This window comes from Pollicipes pollicipes, unplaced genomic scaffold (assembly GCF_011947565.3).
Source record: "Pollicipes pollicipes isolate AB1234 unplaced genomic scaffold, Ppol_2.1 Scaffold_7261;HRSCAF=8764_pilon_pilon_pilon, whole genome shotgun sequence".
Taxonomy (NCBI): Eukaryota; Metazoa; Arthropoda; class Thecostraca; order Pollicipedomorpha; family Pollicipedidae; genus Pollicipes; species Pollicipes pollicipes.
The window spans coordinates 29,975,214-29,990,194 of NW_023597054.1; the positions used below are offsets into that span (position 1 = coordinate 29,975,214).

Genomic DNA, 14,981 nt, shown 5'->3' on the forward strand with positions numbered 1-14,981 from the left:
AACCCACAAACCCTGCAAGGTTCTTTGCTCCGGTGCACAAAGCGCCAACCGAGTTGTCTAGGCAGTTACTGCCGTGCAAGCGCAAAGTTCACTCCGAGAGGTATGTCAAAGGGCATACCTTTGTAGCGTGTGCGAAGTCAACGTGTCGTTGAACAAATGTCAAAATGCAACCGCTGTACGGAGTCATTCAAATGCCACCATGCACAACAGCCCAGGCGAAATAGATCATATATTTAATCGCATTGGCTCACATCGATGCTTTACAAAGGCCCGTCACAACGAGTGCAACGAGCCCTGGCGAGCACCTCTGACCTGACGCACGCCACGGAGCACGATACTGCTCTGCCCGTGTCAAGTGCGTATAAAACTGCATCCACCTGTATCAGCTCTAAATCAAGTCTATATCAACGCTGTGTTGATCATGACATAATCGGATACAGTCCGAACGTTTAGAACCGCAGGCGCCGCGAGCCTCGGGGCCTTCTTCTCCTCATAACAATGGCAGCACGCGTTTGACCGGGAGCGGCGTCCACAACGCCCCCCATACCATTCACTGGTGGGTGCTCAGGTCCACCTCTTTGTACCAGAACAAGATGTTGTCTCCGTTTCTCGGAAAGACACCGTCAACGCCTGGAATAGATACATGTGTTAGTTCCGTAAGCGTTGTTGTGTTTGATTGTGGAAAGGAGGAGGTCATTTCAATCCCTCTTCAGAAAACCATTCCGGAAAGCTACAAGGCCTTTAAATTTCAGCCCACTAAAAAGAGACCATTGTCAAATAAGATTGCAAAACAAGGCGTTCCTTCAAGAACTTTCGTGTTGGTCGCTGCCAACTCCCGCTTTCGAGACTGATCTATTGCGAGCCATTAATGCCAACAACACATCAGTTGATATTCCATCTTTTACAGGCTCGATGGGTTTTATGACTATTTTCCCGTAAGGCGGGCCCGCCAGGTAGCTTGGGATACTTTCTGTGTCCGTTCCTCTTGCATCAAATCATAGCAACTGTCATGCCTGCAGTGACATGTGAACCCCTTCCCAACACGCCGAAAACAGACTTATCGGGGTCAACGTTCGTACTGCGTCATTGGCATTGGCATGCAGCATTCTGAGAAGCTCGTTTAATCTTGAACCTCGTGATATGGCTCAAGTGAACCAAACCAGGAGCACGATTGGCGAGCAACTCGAAGCCAGATAAGCTCGCAGCTCGAAGACAGCATACAAGCTTGGTAGCCGAGAACGTCAAATCTTACGGCACCTGATGAAAGATGCGACCGTTGGCGGCCACTGTCGGATTCCCGCCCCGTGCAAAACAAACAAAACACAAAAGACACAAAACACGCAGCATCTGGCTGAGCAGGATTGATCCCAAAACGATGCTCTCTCCGTGTGTCAAAATCTGCGTGTTCGCTGTCCGGCGGAGATGCGCTACGCACCTTTTGGGGTCAGGGCGCTGTCGTCTGGTTTGTTGTTCCTGTCGGGCGGGGAAGACAGCCTGTACAGCATCCAAAAGATGCTGTTGTCCTTCTGCTCGTGGTAGCCACCAATGCTATCAATGTAGTGGCCGAACGAGAAGTCCACTTTCGTGAACCTGCCGAAACAGGGCAAAGCGTTACATCAATTCGGTATATGAATATGACATGGCTTCATTTGACGTGCCACATCGACGTTCCAGAGAACAACCTCCGTCTTGGTGAATGTCTTGGTTTTCACATGTTTCCTACACAGAAACAGCCCTGTTTTTACTTATTTTAGGGGTAGGTTTAGCCATTTTACCCTGCTCAGCTCCTTGCTCTGTTTTGCGTGATCACACCCCCGAACAGAGGCACCAGGGAAATTCGACAGCAAAAGCCAGCTCCCCGCAGTTACTAGAATAGATAACTAAGCAATGCTAAAATAAGCCGTGACTGCTCGTCAATATGTTTTGTGCACAAAATCCTTTCGACCTATATAATGTCGTGCGCACCTCACCATTCTGATTGTGAACTAAGGCACGGGGTGGAAGTTCACTCACTCGTAATGGCTGTCTCGTCTGGCCGCCAGCTTCATGCATTTAAACATGCTGGTGTGCGGCGGCACCGTCAGCGACAGGTTGAACGTCTCGTTCACCTCGGTCCCAACCCACAGCCAGTAGGTGAAGTGGACCGGCCTGTGTGACTGCTCGTCCACCTCCGGTGCCGTCGGTGCACTCTGCCCGTCACCTGTAACGTCGGTGTGCGGTGACCGTCACCTGTAACGTCGGTGCACGCTGCCCGTCACATGTAACGTCGGTGTGCGGTGACCGTCGCCTGTAACGTCGGTGTGCGGTGACCGTCACCTGTAACGTCGGTGTGCGGTCATGGGCGAAAGCGATGAAATCGTGCGGCCCTGAGTTTGATTTAGTGGTCAAGTTCAAATAATACATCACCTGACTGTTTTGGAGTCGGCGATTTCCGAGGTTGTGACCCGCCCAGTCCTGTTGGTTAGAGCCGGTGTTGGTGACCCCGTGGGACCATGCCTACCCCGCGCTGTTCGTGACAGCCGCTTACACTGACCACAGATAATCTCCCCCCTCCCGCAGGCGCCGACCACAGTCGAGATCGGTGACCTCAGAAAACCTTCGTCCGTGCTGCCCTGCCGGTGGCAGTCGGTATCGCAGACCTGCGGACAACCTCACCTGCCTGCTCTGTAACAGGTCAGAGTGAGCTCCCAAGCTGCGGAAGATTGCTCTCACCGCCTAGAGTACTCACTTTGTCCTAGCGCCGGCATCGCCAGGACGACGGCGATGCCGATAGCCCACAGATACTTCATCGTTGCCTGAAACGCGGTGAACAAAGGAACGCGGATGACTAGACAGCTAACCAGACGAAGCCAGCCGCTCCAATGGACTGCGTCACGTCTGCTCGGCCTTTATACTGCAACTGCTTCGGACGAAATCTAATCATATGACGCGGTTCCTCCGGATACATCCGCGCCCCCGCGGCGGTGCAGAGCCAATGCGCAGTACGACGCGGCCGCAGGGTCTGACTCCACAGCCAGTCACGGCACGCGCAGCCACTGCGCTCGTGGCGGTCACACCAACCGGCGTCGAGCGTTTGTGTGATGCCATTTAGTGGCATGACGTCATGACTTTGCAATGACGTCACGTTACGTACTGCGTCACACTTTGGGGTTGCTGCAGTCGCTCCAAAGCAACCGCAGTGACCGCAGACGAAGCTGCGGTCGCTCCAAAACAACCACAGTGACCGAAGACGAAGCCGCGACGCGGTGTGTCGCGCTTAACACAGTACAGACTCGGAAGACTGTAGCAGACTGCACAATGTCAGTTTGCATAAATAATTATCAGCTAGACTTGCTTGGGAGATTTTCTGCATCTTTTTTGGCGGCCAAGGAAACGCCTATAGCAGAAACCCTTCCGATGACGCGCATGCCGATTATTAAGCAACTGATGACTGCACCAACCGCAGCGACCACAAGGACGGCTAGCCTAGAGGGCAGTGGGACGCGACGGGTCGGCATGTCGCGTCGCACAGGGGCATTGCGACGCGACGGGTTACCCAGAGGGCAGCGCGACGCAACAGTTTACCCAGAAGGCTGTGCGACGCAACAGCTCTGCCTATGTCCCGATGGCTTAGAGACCAACCAGCTGGTAGGCACGGCTGTGGGAAAAACCGTGCGACACGGATACAGGTGTAAGATTCCCAGGAGGAAAGTACGACACGAGTACATGGGCCTGTAGTGGCACAGCAAGGTATTACTGGCAACGCGACCATGGTAGCATATACCGTAGGGACAGAATTAGTGATGCCAGTTGTAGAAGTCGCTCTCGTCTAGCCCGGATTCTTTTCAGGCCTTTTTGCATGGGAAGGCCATTTTTTTGTCCAGAATGTCGTGAAGGGGGGGGGGGGTGAGGCAAGTCAAAGCTTCCCGCTCAAAACTCAGTTTATAACTGGCCGCAGACCGTATCGCATGGTACAAAATAATGTCGTGTATTCTCGATTCTCTCGTCTTTACATTTCCATGGTGATATTTTACTCGAGACATATGTTAACTATTTTGATCAAAAATGATATTCTATCTTTAATAAACACTCATATCCCAATTTTTTAGTCAATGCTTGTAAATTATTTTTTGGTCAACCCTTATATGCTTGCTTTCTTAGTCAATACCGCTTAAGGATGTAGATAGGTGAAATAACCCTGATAAAGGGGAGGGATTCCAGAACAAACATTGAAAAATCCCATATGGCGAGTGCCTTTTGTCGGCTGCTGAATGGTGACTGCGGCATGCCGACGTGTAAAACAGTTGGCGGGGCAAAAAGTCGAAACGGCTAAATGGCAAATTGCAAAAAGGCGAAATACAAGAAAGTTAACTTGACAAAGAGGCGAGAAGCTAAATGGCGCACTTCAAAATGGCGGCATGCAAGTTGGCGAACGGATAAATGGCGAGTTGAAAAATAACGACTCAGTTAAACATCATTGTGATATTGGTGAAGGGCTAAATGACGAAATACAAAAGAGTCACCTTTGAATTCGGTGTTGGTGCTGGTGAATGGTAACATGGGAGAAGCCTTCCGTCACATCTGAAGTTTGGCCCAACATCTTCAAATGTGGAACATTTTCCATAAGCAGCTCACCATTTAGCTCTTCGCCAAGTTGGCATGTTGTCTTTTTTACGTATCACCGTTTTTGCAGTTCCCCATTTTGGTCGGTTGACTTCGTGGTATCTCGTCATTTTGTTTTGCAGTTCGTCATTGAGCCTCACGCAATTTTGGCATGTCGCACTTCTTTCATGCTGCCGTCTTTTAGCTTGTCATTAAACCGATTGACATTTTTTTGTTTAACTTTTTGGTTCGTCGACTTTTGTGTGTCGCCAATACAGAAGTCGTCAAATGGAATCGACAAAAAACAATTGGAAAACTACGAATCAATTTTTGTCCAGACACCACACGGACGTGGCGCAAACATTCTATTGATATATTTATTATGTGTGTCTGCGGGTCTACGAGGATCAAGATGTGAGCAAAACACTGGCCTCTCTCTGTTCCCGCAGAAGGAAGGGAGCGGAAGCAGCTTGTCGGTAACAAGAGTCTAGTCACTATACACGGCTGTCATAAAGTCAGCTGTCGCGTTTGATGCGTTCACGTTCTGACAGCTGTCGGCTGTCAACCGTCACGTTTTCTCAAAGTTCTTTGGCGTAAAAAACATTTGCAATGGATTCCCCATAGGCTAGAAATTTTTGGGCGCCATTCTATGATATGACGGAGAGGTATCCTCAGAAAATCTTAGGATGGGAGGTCACATCGACGCCCATCTTTATCAAGGCAGGGATTTTAATGTGTCTGTGGTGTGGCCTTCGTGAGAACGGCCAACGTGCGCTTGACAAGAACTCTTCCCAGCCTGCATTCTTTTTACCAGTGCTGCCCACTGCGCACCGCACGTTTTTTGCGCGCCGTCTTATCGCGCGGGCCGGCTGCCTCCGCTCGTTGTGCAACTTCGCGGTTTACCCGACAGCACAGCGCAAACAGCGGCTGGGAAATTCCCGTCTGCAGAGCGTGACCTAGTGGCTGGGTGGTTGACGCATTCCCGCTCCAACAGAGCGGGCCTGCAACTCGAGCCGCGCTGCACTGCAGGGAGCGCAGGACGCGGGCGCGCCGTCCGGTGGACCCGGGACGGCCGGGCTGAGCCTCGCCGCAACTCAGCCCGGTGGGACACCGGGCTGAGCTGCATACAGTTTTTTGATAGACTGCGGTCGAAAAGCGATAGCGGTTACTGGGGCATTCAACGGCAAATCAAATGGTTGAGGGGTCAATTCTACACCCTCATTTCTCGGAATTTGATAGAAACGGGTCACAGGGGCTGTATGTGGCGCTGAAAACGCCTTGTGACGTTTTCAGACCTCGCAGTTGAGCAGTTTTGGAGTTGCAGCCTCTAACATTTTTGTGTTGTGTGGTTGAAGAGCTACGTTTGGCGGCGATTTGTTCACTACGATGAAAGAAAACCGTATAAATATTATGTCAAAATGATGTAAAACCTTCCAGCACAGTCCGCACACGTACTTGAGCTACTCTGTGAACCTTCAGTGTCCCTTTGATAGCCTTGGCTGTGGCCAAGCTGACATTAAGCTAATCCTCTAGCCGAACTACTTCTCATTTTGGTATCAAGAGACCTACGGTCTGCACATTAGCCTAGCCCTCAAAGACCTGACATAACTTCCCAGCAGAGCGAATATGATCAGAATGGGGCGCCACAGGTTGACACTAGTAGCAACCTCTTCCAAGGTCCCCAATTCCGTCGCAAGCATTCTTCCCATGGGATATGGCAGCGTAATGCCAATCGCACTTCACGGCAAAGTCTTCCTCATAAAAGAAAATGCTTAAATACTTGCACCTGTTCTTGTACTGCGCAGCTGATGCAGCTGAAAAGGAACACACTTTTCCACATTTGAAACGACAATTTCCTTTCCGGTACAAGGTACTGTAGAAACGTATCGACCGAAAATTGTGGTATTTCATGGTGTCTGACAGCGCACAATAACTTTATGTTTAATCTGCTCAGGTTCTGGTCAGTATACCACGAAGGGATGCAGCGTGCATTACGGTGCATCCTAGCGAGATTGCTGAACTTCGTTATGAATGACGGAAGTGTACCGTTTTAAAAGACTAGAAATACCAAAGCTTAGTTTCCTGCCGGTCGTTTTGAAGGCCGTCAAAAAATTTACCCTGGTGCTGGGTCATTAAGTGATGTCTGTGAACTGCAACTACGGCTTCTGACAATTTGGTCAAACCTCATCAATTGACAGAGCGAGTTCAGTTTAAACACAGCGTTCTGTGCTTACCCACTGGCTGAATCTGCATTTATAAACCGAATGTAAAATGTCCTCTGCTTGCGCATTGATAGCGTAAATACAAAATGATCGCACACCATCCTACGCGCGGACAATTGTCATATACCCGCATCATGCAACATGCCTTATGAACATCCCACACAGCTTAACTCAGGAGGTCCCTTTAAGTGACATTTGGCAGACCAAGGAATCCAATCAATAGCTTTGAGTCCTAGTGATAAGGGATTTCCGTGATCGTTTTTGTTTTTCGCACGAGCAAGGCCTGCTGGCGGAGGGCGTCTGAGTCACACCAAAATTCCGTATTTCGCTAAAATGAGCGCGTAGTCAGCGAAAAGGGCGTACAAATCTCCATAGGTTTGACACGGGCGACGCCAATTTCGCGGCAACCGGCTGACGGCCGACACGCTTCGTTTACCGGAGTTATGTCTCAATAGCCAGGGGTCGCAGCAACATTGAAACTTGCACAGCCAGATAGCAATGGAATGGACTATCGGAATGATGTAAGCTTGTGGCGCCACGTTGCACGTGGCACGTGCACACGTGGTGTGAAAATAAAATTGACTATTGTTGACGGATTTTTACGTTTGTGTCACACCTCATCATCCAGTGCGCATACAGGCGTTAATTTTGGTTTCCCAACATTTCCAACTGAAGTGGCTGCTACACTTTCAGCGTGCATCGCGAGTTTGTGCAACGTACCGTTGCGCTGCAAATTGCAATACAACTTGCAAACGGTCGAGGTTTAAAATCGGCGCCGAACACATCTGAAGTTTGGCCCAACATCTTCAAATGTGGAACATTTTCCATAAGCAGCTCACCATTTAGCTCCGCTAAATGGTGAGCCGTTTACCGTCACCGTCAAACTACATTCGTGTGCTGACCAATTCATTCTCGCTCTCTAACACCTTTTGTTTGATAATGTTTTCCCAATGGTTTGCTCCCAGATGAGCTTGGATTAATGGGCTGCGTGGCGGCTTTTTACGCCGCGCCGGAACGGCGCTGTCCGGTGTCCCGCCCGCATATATTTTTTCGTACATGCGTATCCTAGCAACCGTTGTCAGCGGTGTTGGAAATAGTGCTGACCGAAATGGCTCAGCTATTGATGTTCTGGCAAAATGTTTTATCTTACCAAATAACAGAGGTGACGAGGAATATATTCATAATATCATTTTGCATATGCATTTATATTTGCTGTAGCTCAACAACTAGCTTTCAAAATCAACGAGAAACAAGGTTTTGGAGAAGGAAAGCCGAGGTCACTAAAACCTACATTGTCCGAGCATGCATTGAATGAAAGCGATGGAAATGCAGAGAAACTTGCCCCAATTATTTTGCGTTTGCTTCTTTCTATTATTGCTATGCACTCTTTTTTGTAAGTGGTTTGGACGTCAACAGAGCCATCCAATGGTCATACGATCGCCACGCGGGCCAGAGCCTTAAAATCGCATTTCGCTGAGGGCCTCGACTTCTCGGGTCGCGGACAAATCGTAGCTGGGCGAACGATCTTACGCCCCGCTCCCTTCTCTTTCTTCCCTTTCCACCTTACTCTGCCGCAAAGACTTGGATCCCTACAAATAGCACGTCATGCTGATGAAAACCCCGCGAAATGCAGACCTCCTTTATAATTTTGGACGATGCAATATCTTTGATCTCATTTCCAATTTCTGAACTCCTTTTGCCACTCGGTCCTCAGATACCAAAGGAAAGCATTAAAGGCATAGGAACCGAAAGGTACTCGTATAAATGTACCTAAGGTACCCACATAAGGAGGGGATGGGCACGTAATGTAACAATGGAGGTAACGGGCATTAATACCCAGATCTAGACTCAGGTCGCGTTCATTTAGTACATTCAAGCCTCATGATGTTTACCCTACCCCAGACTGGTCAATCCTGCGCTCAATGCTTTCCTCAACAAATTTGGCAAAACTAGAGCTCTGATGGGAACCTATAACCACTAAAAATTAGTAGTCATCGCACACGTTCCTGGATATCCGTTCTGAAAGCAACGGCACTTTAAGTATGTCAATTATACAGGTGCCTACATTGCTAGTTTATTCCGTGTCGTAACTTGTATAAATAACGAGGCAGAATCGGAACCCCGGATGACTCCACGAGAAAAACCCAATGCACGGGATCCGAGTTGGAGCCGATAGGTCTCGCGCTACGTCAACTGGCACCTCCTATCATTTCTTGGAACCCCGTCTGCTGTGCTATTGTACTGGCATAACCAGACACAACAAAGCAGCATTCACAAGCTGTCCAAGTGATTCATGCAGCCAAAAAGGAGACTGCACCAAGCACAGCGTACAGTTTCCCGTCCGCAGGCGAACATATCGTCAATGTAGAACCATCAAATACAACACACCATCGTCACACATCATCGTATCAAGCCACCCCCGCTCCATAGCCACAACGAAGACGAAGACTATCGCAACGTTAAATCGGACTCCTTTCCAGCCCTACGCACAGCGGCAGCCCGAGGCGAGCCGGCGCCCAGTACCGGCATGCAGGGAGCGGCTGGGCGCCCCAAGACAGACATTGTAGGTTCCAGTGCGCACCACCTCTATTCTTCAATACATGCACACACCAGATATCTTGCACACTTCCCCAAGCACATCTAGACTTAAATGCGTGCCATCACCTTCAACTCTGTATTTGGAAAGACTAGAAAAGCCTCAGATAGTAAAGCGCCACTAGGCCTAAGCTTGTAGCTATAGGCATTTACCGAGAGGCCGGGATATTTCCACAAGGCATCTGATCAACATGCAGTGATCATAACACTGAACTGAGAGAAAACAGTCTGCACGAGAACATTCAATGGTGTGTTATCTGTTTAACTACCCAACTTGCCGTTCCATGTCCCAACTTGACATGACATGTTTCCGACATGACATGACGTAGTCCTGCGGACTGTGCGGCGCACCAGTCAGCCATGAATGCAGACAGCGCCTTGGCCCATGTCGGGTCATGCTTAAGGTGATCGTCCAGATCTTGAAGGATGGACTTCTGCATCTTGCCTAAGAGATCTGACATAGTGTTGTGCGCCACCGGCCGTCGGGTTACCAACGGGCGGTGGGGGACGCTGCGGACCACCGCGGGACGCCGACGGGTTAAACGGTCTGACGTGACGGGGATCCCCAAGTCATCGCCATCGCTGTCGTCATCGACTCGGTCCCTTGGGTTCTCCGTGAAGGGCGGAAGGGCTGGCATCTCGGCGGCCTTCCTGGACGGTCCTGGCGTCGGCTCTGTGGGGGCTGGCCTCCGCCCTCAGGGTGGCAAACCACCCAGATGGTGTATACCGTCGTCCTGCCGAGAAAGAGCAGTCAATTATCCTTTGAAAATCGGCTGATTTCTTTGGAAGAAGGTAATGTGCGTCCTCCCAAAATTATGTGCAATCTACAGAGACGACTGACTTTATCATGGCTGACTTGGTGTCTGACCAACTATTTCAGCGTGATCCTGTTTGTAAGCTATTTCATCCTTTTAATTTCAATGCCCTGAGAACGTTTAAGTCTCCCACAGTTTCTCAACATGTTTCGACCTATCGTAAACAGCCGCTGCATGTATTCTTTTCAAAATGTAGTGCAGCTTATGTGAGGCACACGGACGGTGGAACAATGACCAGAGTGCTGATGTCCTGTAGCAAATCACCTTGAAACCTTACACTCGGCACAGAGCTTCAAAACTTGCCAGCTGTGTGCCAAAGGCAAGGTTTTTCACGCATCCCCTGCTTTTTTTTGTCTCACCACCACACTACGAAAGCAGAGCCTGGTGCAAACACCAGCAATGCCTGGCAGATAATTTTACTCCACTTATGTATTTTTCCCGAGGAAACTTGACCACTAAATTGCATCACTTCCGAAATGTAGGAGTGAACAATTCAAGAAATGTCTTCTAATTGAAATTTGCAAGATTAATATCATTATTTGAGCACTCATGTTAACAGATTTTAAGTCAAATCAGTTGATTAACAAATTTTGCCAGAAAAGTATCAGTCTTTATATTTATTTAACTTCTTTCGTTTTTCTTGGTATCATGCGAGTGGGACATCACCTTAATCTTCCCTTCTTTTTCGATTGCCTTTAGAGGTACCATCTGTTGCTTGAAATGTTGACCAATTTCTTTGCAAGATCTTCCAACCACAAACTTGCACGTATTTCATACATAAATAGGAATTAATTCGCCAGCCGCCCAAACATGTTTGATATGCACCCAAGAGTGAACAATTCACAGGGAATGAAGGAGACAATGTGAACTACGGAACTTATTTTTACAGTCATTTTTGCCTTGTTAAACCCTCAGTTAACCGTTTTGTTGGTTCATGGCGGTGCTCAATAATGATACATCTCAGCCATTCGAGTGTCTAACTCACCAGGCTACCTGACAAGGCTTTCCTAATGCTGCCATACAGAGCTTTGGGACAGACCTGACACAGCTAATACAGAAGAACTTGATGGCGAAATTCTGCCCTCTGGAGATTTTATCATGCACACCTTTTACTTGTTTCGCATTTAACCTCGTAGGGTGTTTGGGCATGATTGATATTTATATTTGGGGGGGGGGGGGAGTGGGGTGACTTGCCAGCAGACCATGCGAAAGGTATTGGCTTTTTGTTTCGGGGGAGCAGGAAGAGGCCAGTTAGTCTCCTGTGGACCAAGTAATTGCTTACCTTGCTTGCTTTCAACACATGATTGGTACCAGAGTTAGCCATTTTCTGTTTAGTCGTCCATCGACTTTTGTCATAAGACATATTTGATGCTACAGGGCATGCAATGGCTTATTTTTTCCTATATTCTGGATTTTTTGCCCCAAATTTCTTGTAGCGGTTTCTCATGGCTGCTCTAAGCAGATGCCTTTGTACAGTTGTCATGCTTTGCTGACTGGCAAATGATTGTACTGCATATATGCACTATATTTTTAAACAGGGATACTCTAAGCTGCATAGCAATTATAATATGAGTTACATATAAGCACGTAGCAAATAGTCAGACCCTCCCATTCAAATGTGAAGCCAACATCTCAAACTTTGTCATTAAATATGAATCAACAACCTAAATGTACGCCTTTTCTGCAGCTGAAAAGGCACGCAGCAACACTGGCATGGTCCATCTAAAGTTATGTTCTTTTGGAGAATAGCGATTGTTTTGTGGAGCATGCCCATTATTGCCCTTGACATAGGTTAACCATGACAATCAAAATAAGTTGTTAAATGATTTAAAGTGTTTTGATTTGTGTGTTGTCAACTTTGCCTGATGTCAACAAGCATACTCAAATGAACTGAATAAAAAATGCAAGTTGAAACCAGCCAAAAATGAGCTCTATCATGCTTTTATCACAAGTGCTGCTGTCAAGAGATAGGCGAGTTGAGATGATGTTCAACATATGGGCTGCTCTAAGTTAGCTTAAGTTGGTTAAGTACATGACAAAGGCAATAGGAATTGTGCAAGAACCAGCAGCTCACAACTGCTGCTGTGATACAAACAGGTTAGACAGGATGAGGTGAAGTAAGGCCTCTTTAGGTTAGGCATAGTTAGGCTACTTTCATGGGAATAAGCATTGACATTTTGTAAGAAAAATGTTTGTTTTCCCTGACCCCATCTTGACAGAAGTCAGAGGTATGTCTATTGTATTTGACTTGGTGATGGGCTGATGTGTAGGAGTCCAAGTTTTGTTTTTGTTTGAGTGTTTATGCTTGTTGATTTTCTGTTGTTATTTGTTATCGAATTCCTTTGCTTGCTCGCGTTAGAAGTGCTGGGAAGAGAAGTGCAAAGTGCAGCATCAAATTATTGGTGTTGATATTTTTTTTTGCTCATTACACTGTCCTGAAATTACTATGCTTGAATGTATTCTGTTTCACTTTAAGGGCCTAAGGTGTTAAAAAACGAAACAGTGTTGTCAGGTTTATGATATTACGTCCATGGCGACTTGAAATAGATGTCTTTGTTGGTCGAAGCATCAGTCCGAGCTCATAAGCGTCATCTTTTGTGACTTGATTTTTTCACTCCCGCGCGGTCTTTTTGCGATGGAATTTTTCACTCCCATCATAGTTCAAAAGCGATTCTAGCTCTCTAGGATGATCAGCCAATAGCAGCACAACTAAAACCAAGGACAGACCCACACAAAATGCAGACATCCCCGCGCCCCAGAGTGATGCTGTGATGCCAAAGTCTAACCTAGGTTAAATAAACGCGTTTTCGATATGTCGCTTGTGCGCCGGAAATGTGGTGAAATAACGAACCAACCGGAATCGGTCAGTACCATTCCTCACGTTGTTTACATGGAACGAACTGCCTCCGACCGATTATGCCAGCTCGCACCGATATCCCGACAACGGCAGATCAGAGCAGTCCGGGAATAACACGAAACATCTGCAACTGCAAAATGCTACGGTCGCACGTATCACGTGGCACACGCTCGTGGCTAGTGGCTAGATGAGTTTTTCTCGTCCACGGATTTACACGTTTTCTGACAAATCTCGGAACCCGAGACACGAACACACTTCGGAGTGGCGCGTTTTGATAAGGAATAGAAGGAGACGCGCCACACACTTTGACAAGCTGCTGGTCACCACGGCCACGGCAGCGACACCAAGGCTATAGAAACAATACGGTCGAACGCCCCGATCCCCATAAATGTAGATCCCCTTTTATCCTCTCCTGGGACCGACGAGGATAAAACTCACACTTCGTTTAAAAATTCACCTGTCCTCTCCCAGGTCACCTAAGGGTCTGAAACTCACGTATCCTATAGAAAAAGCTACGGCGAACAATGTGACCTGTAAAAACACGATCCGTTCTATACTGCGGGTGCCAATCCCTTTTGAAAGTGGTCAATGTTTTATTTTTTCAAATTGCTCACATTTGAAAATCGCTTAGGTAAAAGTTAGGTTACGTCAGGTAGGTTAGGTATGGTTAGGTTAGGTTAGGTTAGGTTAGGCTTGGTTAGGTTAGGCTAGGGTTCTGGTCTTTTTTATACTCCCTTGAAATGGCCGTATTCTCTCTACTAGGCCAACCACCTTTAATCCCCAATGCCATAGAATGGTTGAGACATTTCTCCACGTGTCATACGCGTGCACATGTTTGCGGTTTCTTGGCCGGTCTAACGCTTTAACTGAAGGGAGATCCCTACTGGATTCGAGCAATCCCGCCGGAATGGCGTCTCCTAATGGGTGAGAATGGTCTCGGGAAGCGATGAGACGGTCTTCGCAGCTGTCCTTATTGCCACACCCACGTACTACGTTTGCATCAGATTGGGCTCCAAGTCCCTCGGGAGGTCCGCTGTTGGACTTGACATTATCTACCCGCCGGCCAGCCGCCGCCCGCTTCCTCGCCTGCTCGGGTGCACTTTGCCACCGCATGGCCAGGCGGGCGGCCGCCGGCCAGCGTGAAGGTCCCTTAGTGGACCTAGCCTGGAAATATTACTGCGTCAGTGATCTGCTTGCTGCCTGGTGTCAGGCATCATTTTAGTTGGGCTTTAGATGTCATAGGATATGGTAGAATAGGAAGTACGACTGAGCGCCACTTAAGCTATCTTGGTAGTGTGATATCATTTTCAACATACCGAAGATCACAAATCGACAGAGCTGTTTTCGGGCGCGAGTAACAGCCTGTGTGACACGGGGTGGGATGTTCCTATCCGAGGACCCGCCTGGCTTGTGCCTGCAGATGGGTGTCATCCCACTCGTTAACGGCGTTACAATCCCAGAGCCGCAACGTCTCGTTTTCCTTCTCGGTCCTCGTCTCCTCGTCCTCGTTTTGATGAGCGGAAGTAGCTACCAGAAACCAATGTTGAAAGTCAGGCACATGTCTGTTGGTATTGGATCTGTAAGCGTGGATGCGAGTACAAATTCAATGGCAATGTCAAAGGTGATATTTTAAGTTGCCAATACCATCATGTTTGTCAGCATGTTAGGCAGATTTAGTTTTAACCGACATCCGATTAAATAATTCCTGCTCGTGGGCTCTGATTCTGAGGAGAAATACACCAGGCAAAACAAAGCTTTTGCACTTATTCCAAATATTGCCACTTTTACAATTTGTCTTGCGTTTTAGTACCGTGCAAATATCGTAAACGTAGTGCAACATTTGGTGCTTTTAGTCTTATAGCAGCCTGGCATGGGCCAGGACTTCTCAAAATTTGGAAAAAAATTGGCACA

General features: G+C 48.0%; 1 protein-coding gene across 1 annotated transcript; it reads right to left on the reverse strand.

The window, feature by feature from the left end:
- Window positions 1-211: 211 nt before the first annotated feature.
- Window positions 212-2,923, reverse strand: LOC119112921 (uncharacterized protein CG3556-like). Its single transcript, XM_037237225.1, has 4 exons — window positions 2,729-2,923; window positions 2,014-2,200; window positions 1,436-1,590; window positions 212-630 (listed from the first exon to the last, which is right to left on the reverse strand). The coding sequence occupies exons 1-4, from the start codon at window positions 2,787-2,789 to the stop codon at window positions 551-553; spliced, it is 483 nt and encodes a 160-aa protein (XP_037093120.1). The 5' UTR covers window positions 2,790-2,923; the 3' UTR covers window positions 212-550.
- Between the last annotated feature and the right edge of the window lie 12,058 nt (window positions 2,924-14,981).

What these genes read in the sequence shown, in the direction of transcription:
- LOC119112921 (XM_037237225.1), bottom strand. Translation starts at nt 2,789, where the DNA reads ATGAAGTATCTGTGGGCTATCGGCATCGCCGTCGTCCTGGCGATGCCG. An exon ending in AGACGAGACAGCCATTACGA is followed by an intron (nt 1,591 to 2,013) that starts GTGAGTGAACTT and finishes CTGTTTCGGCAG; the next exon opens with GTTCACGAAAGTGGACTTCT. An exon ending in CAGCGCCCTGACCCCAAAAG is followed by an intron (nt 631 to 1,435) that starts GTGCGTAGCGCA and finishes TATCTATTCCAG; the next exon opens with GCGTTGACGGTGTCTTTCCG.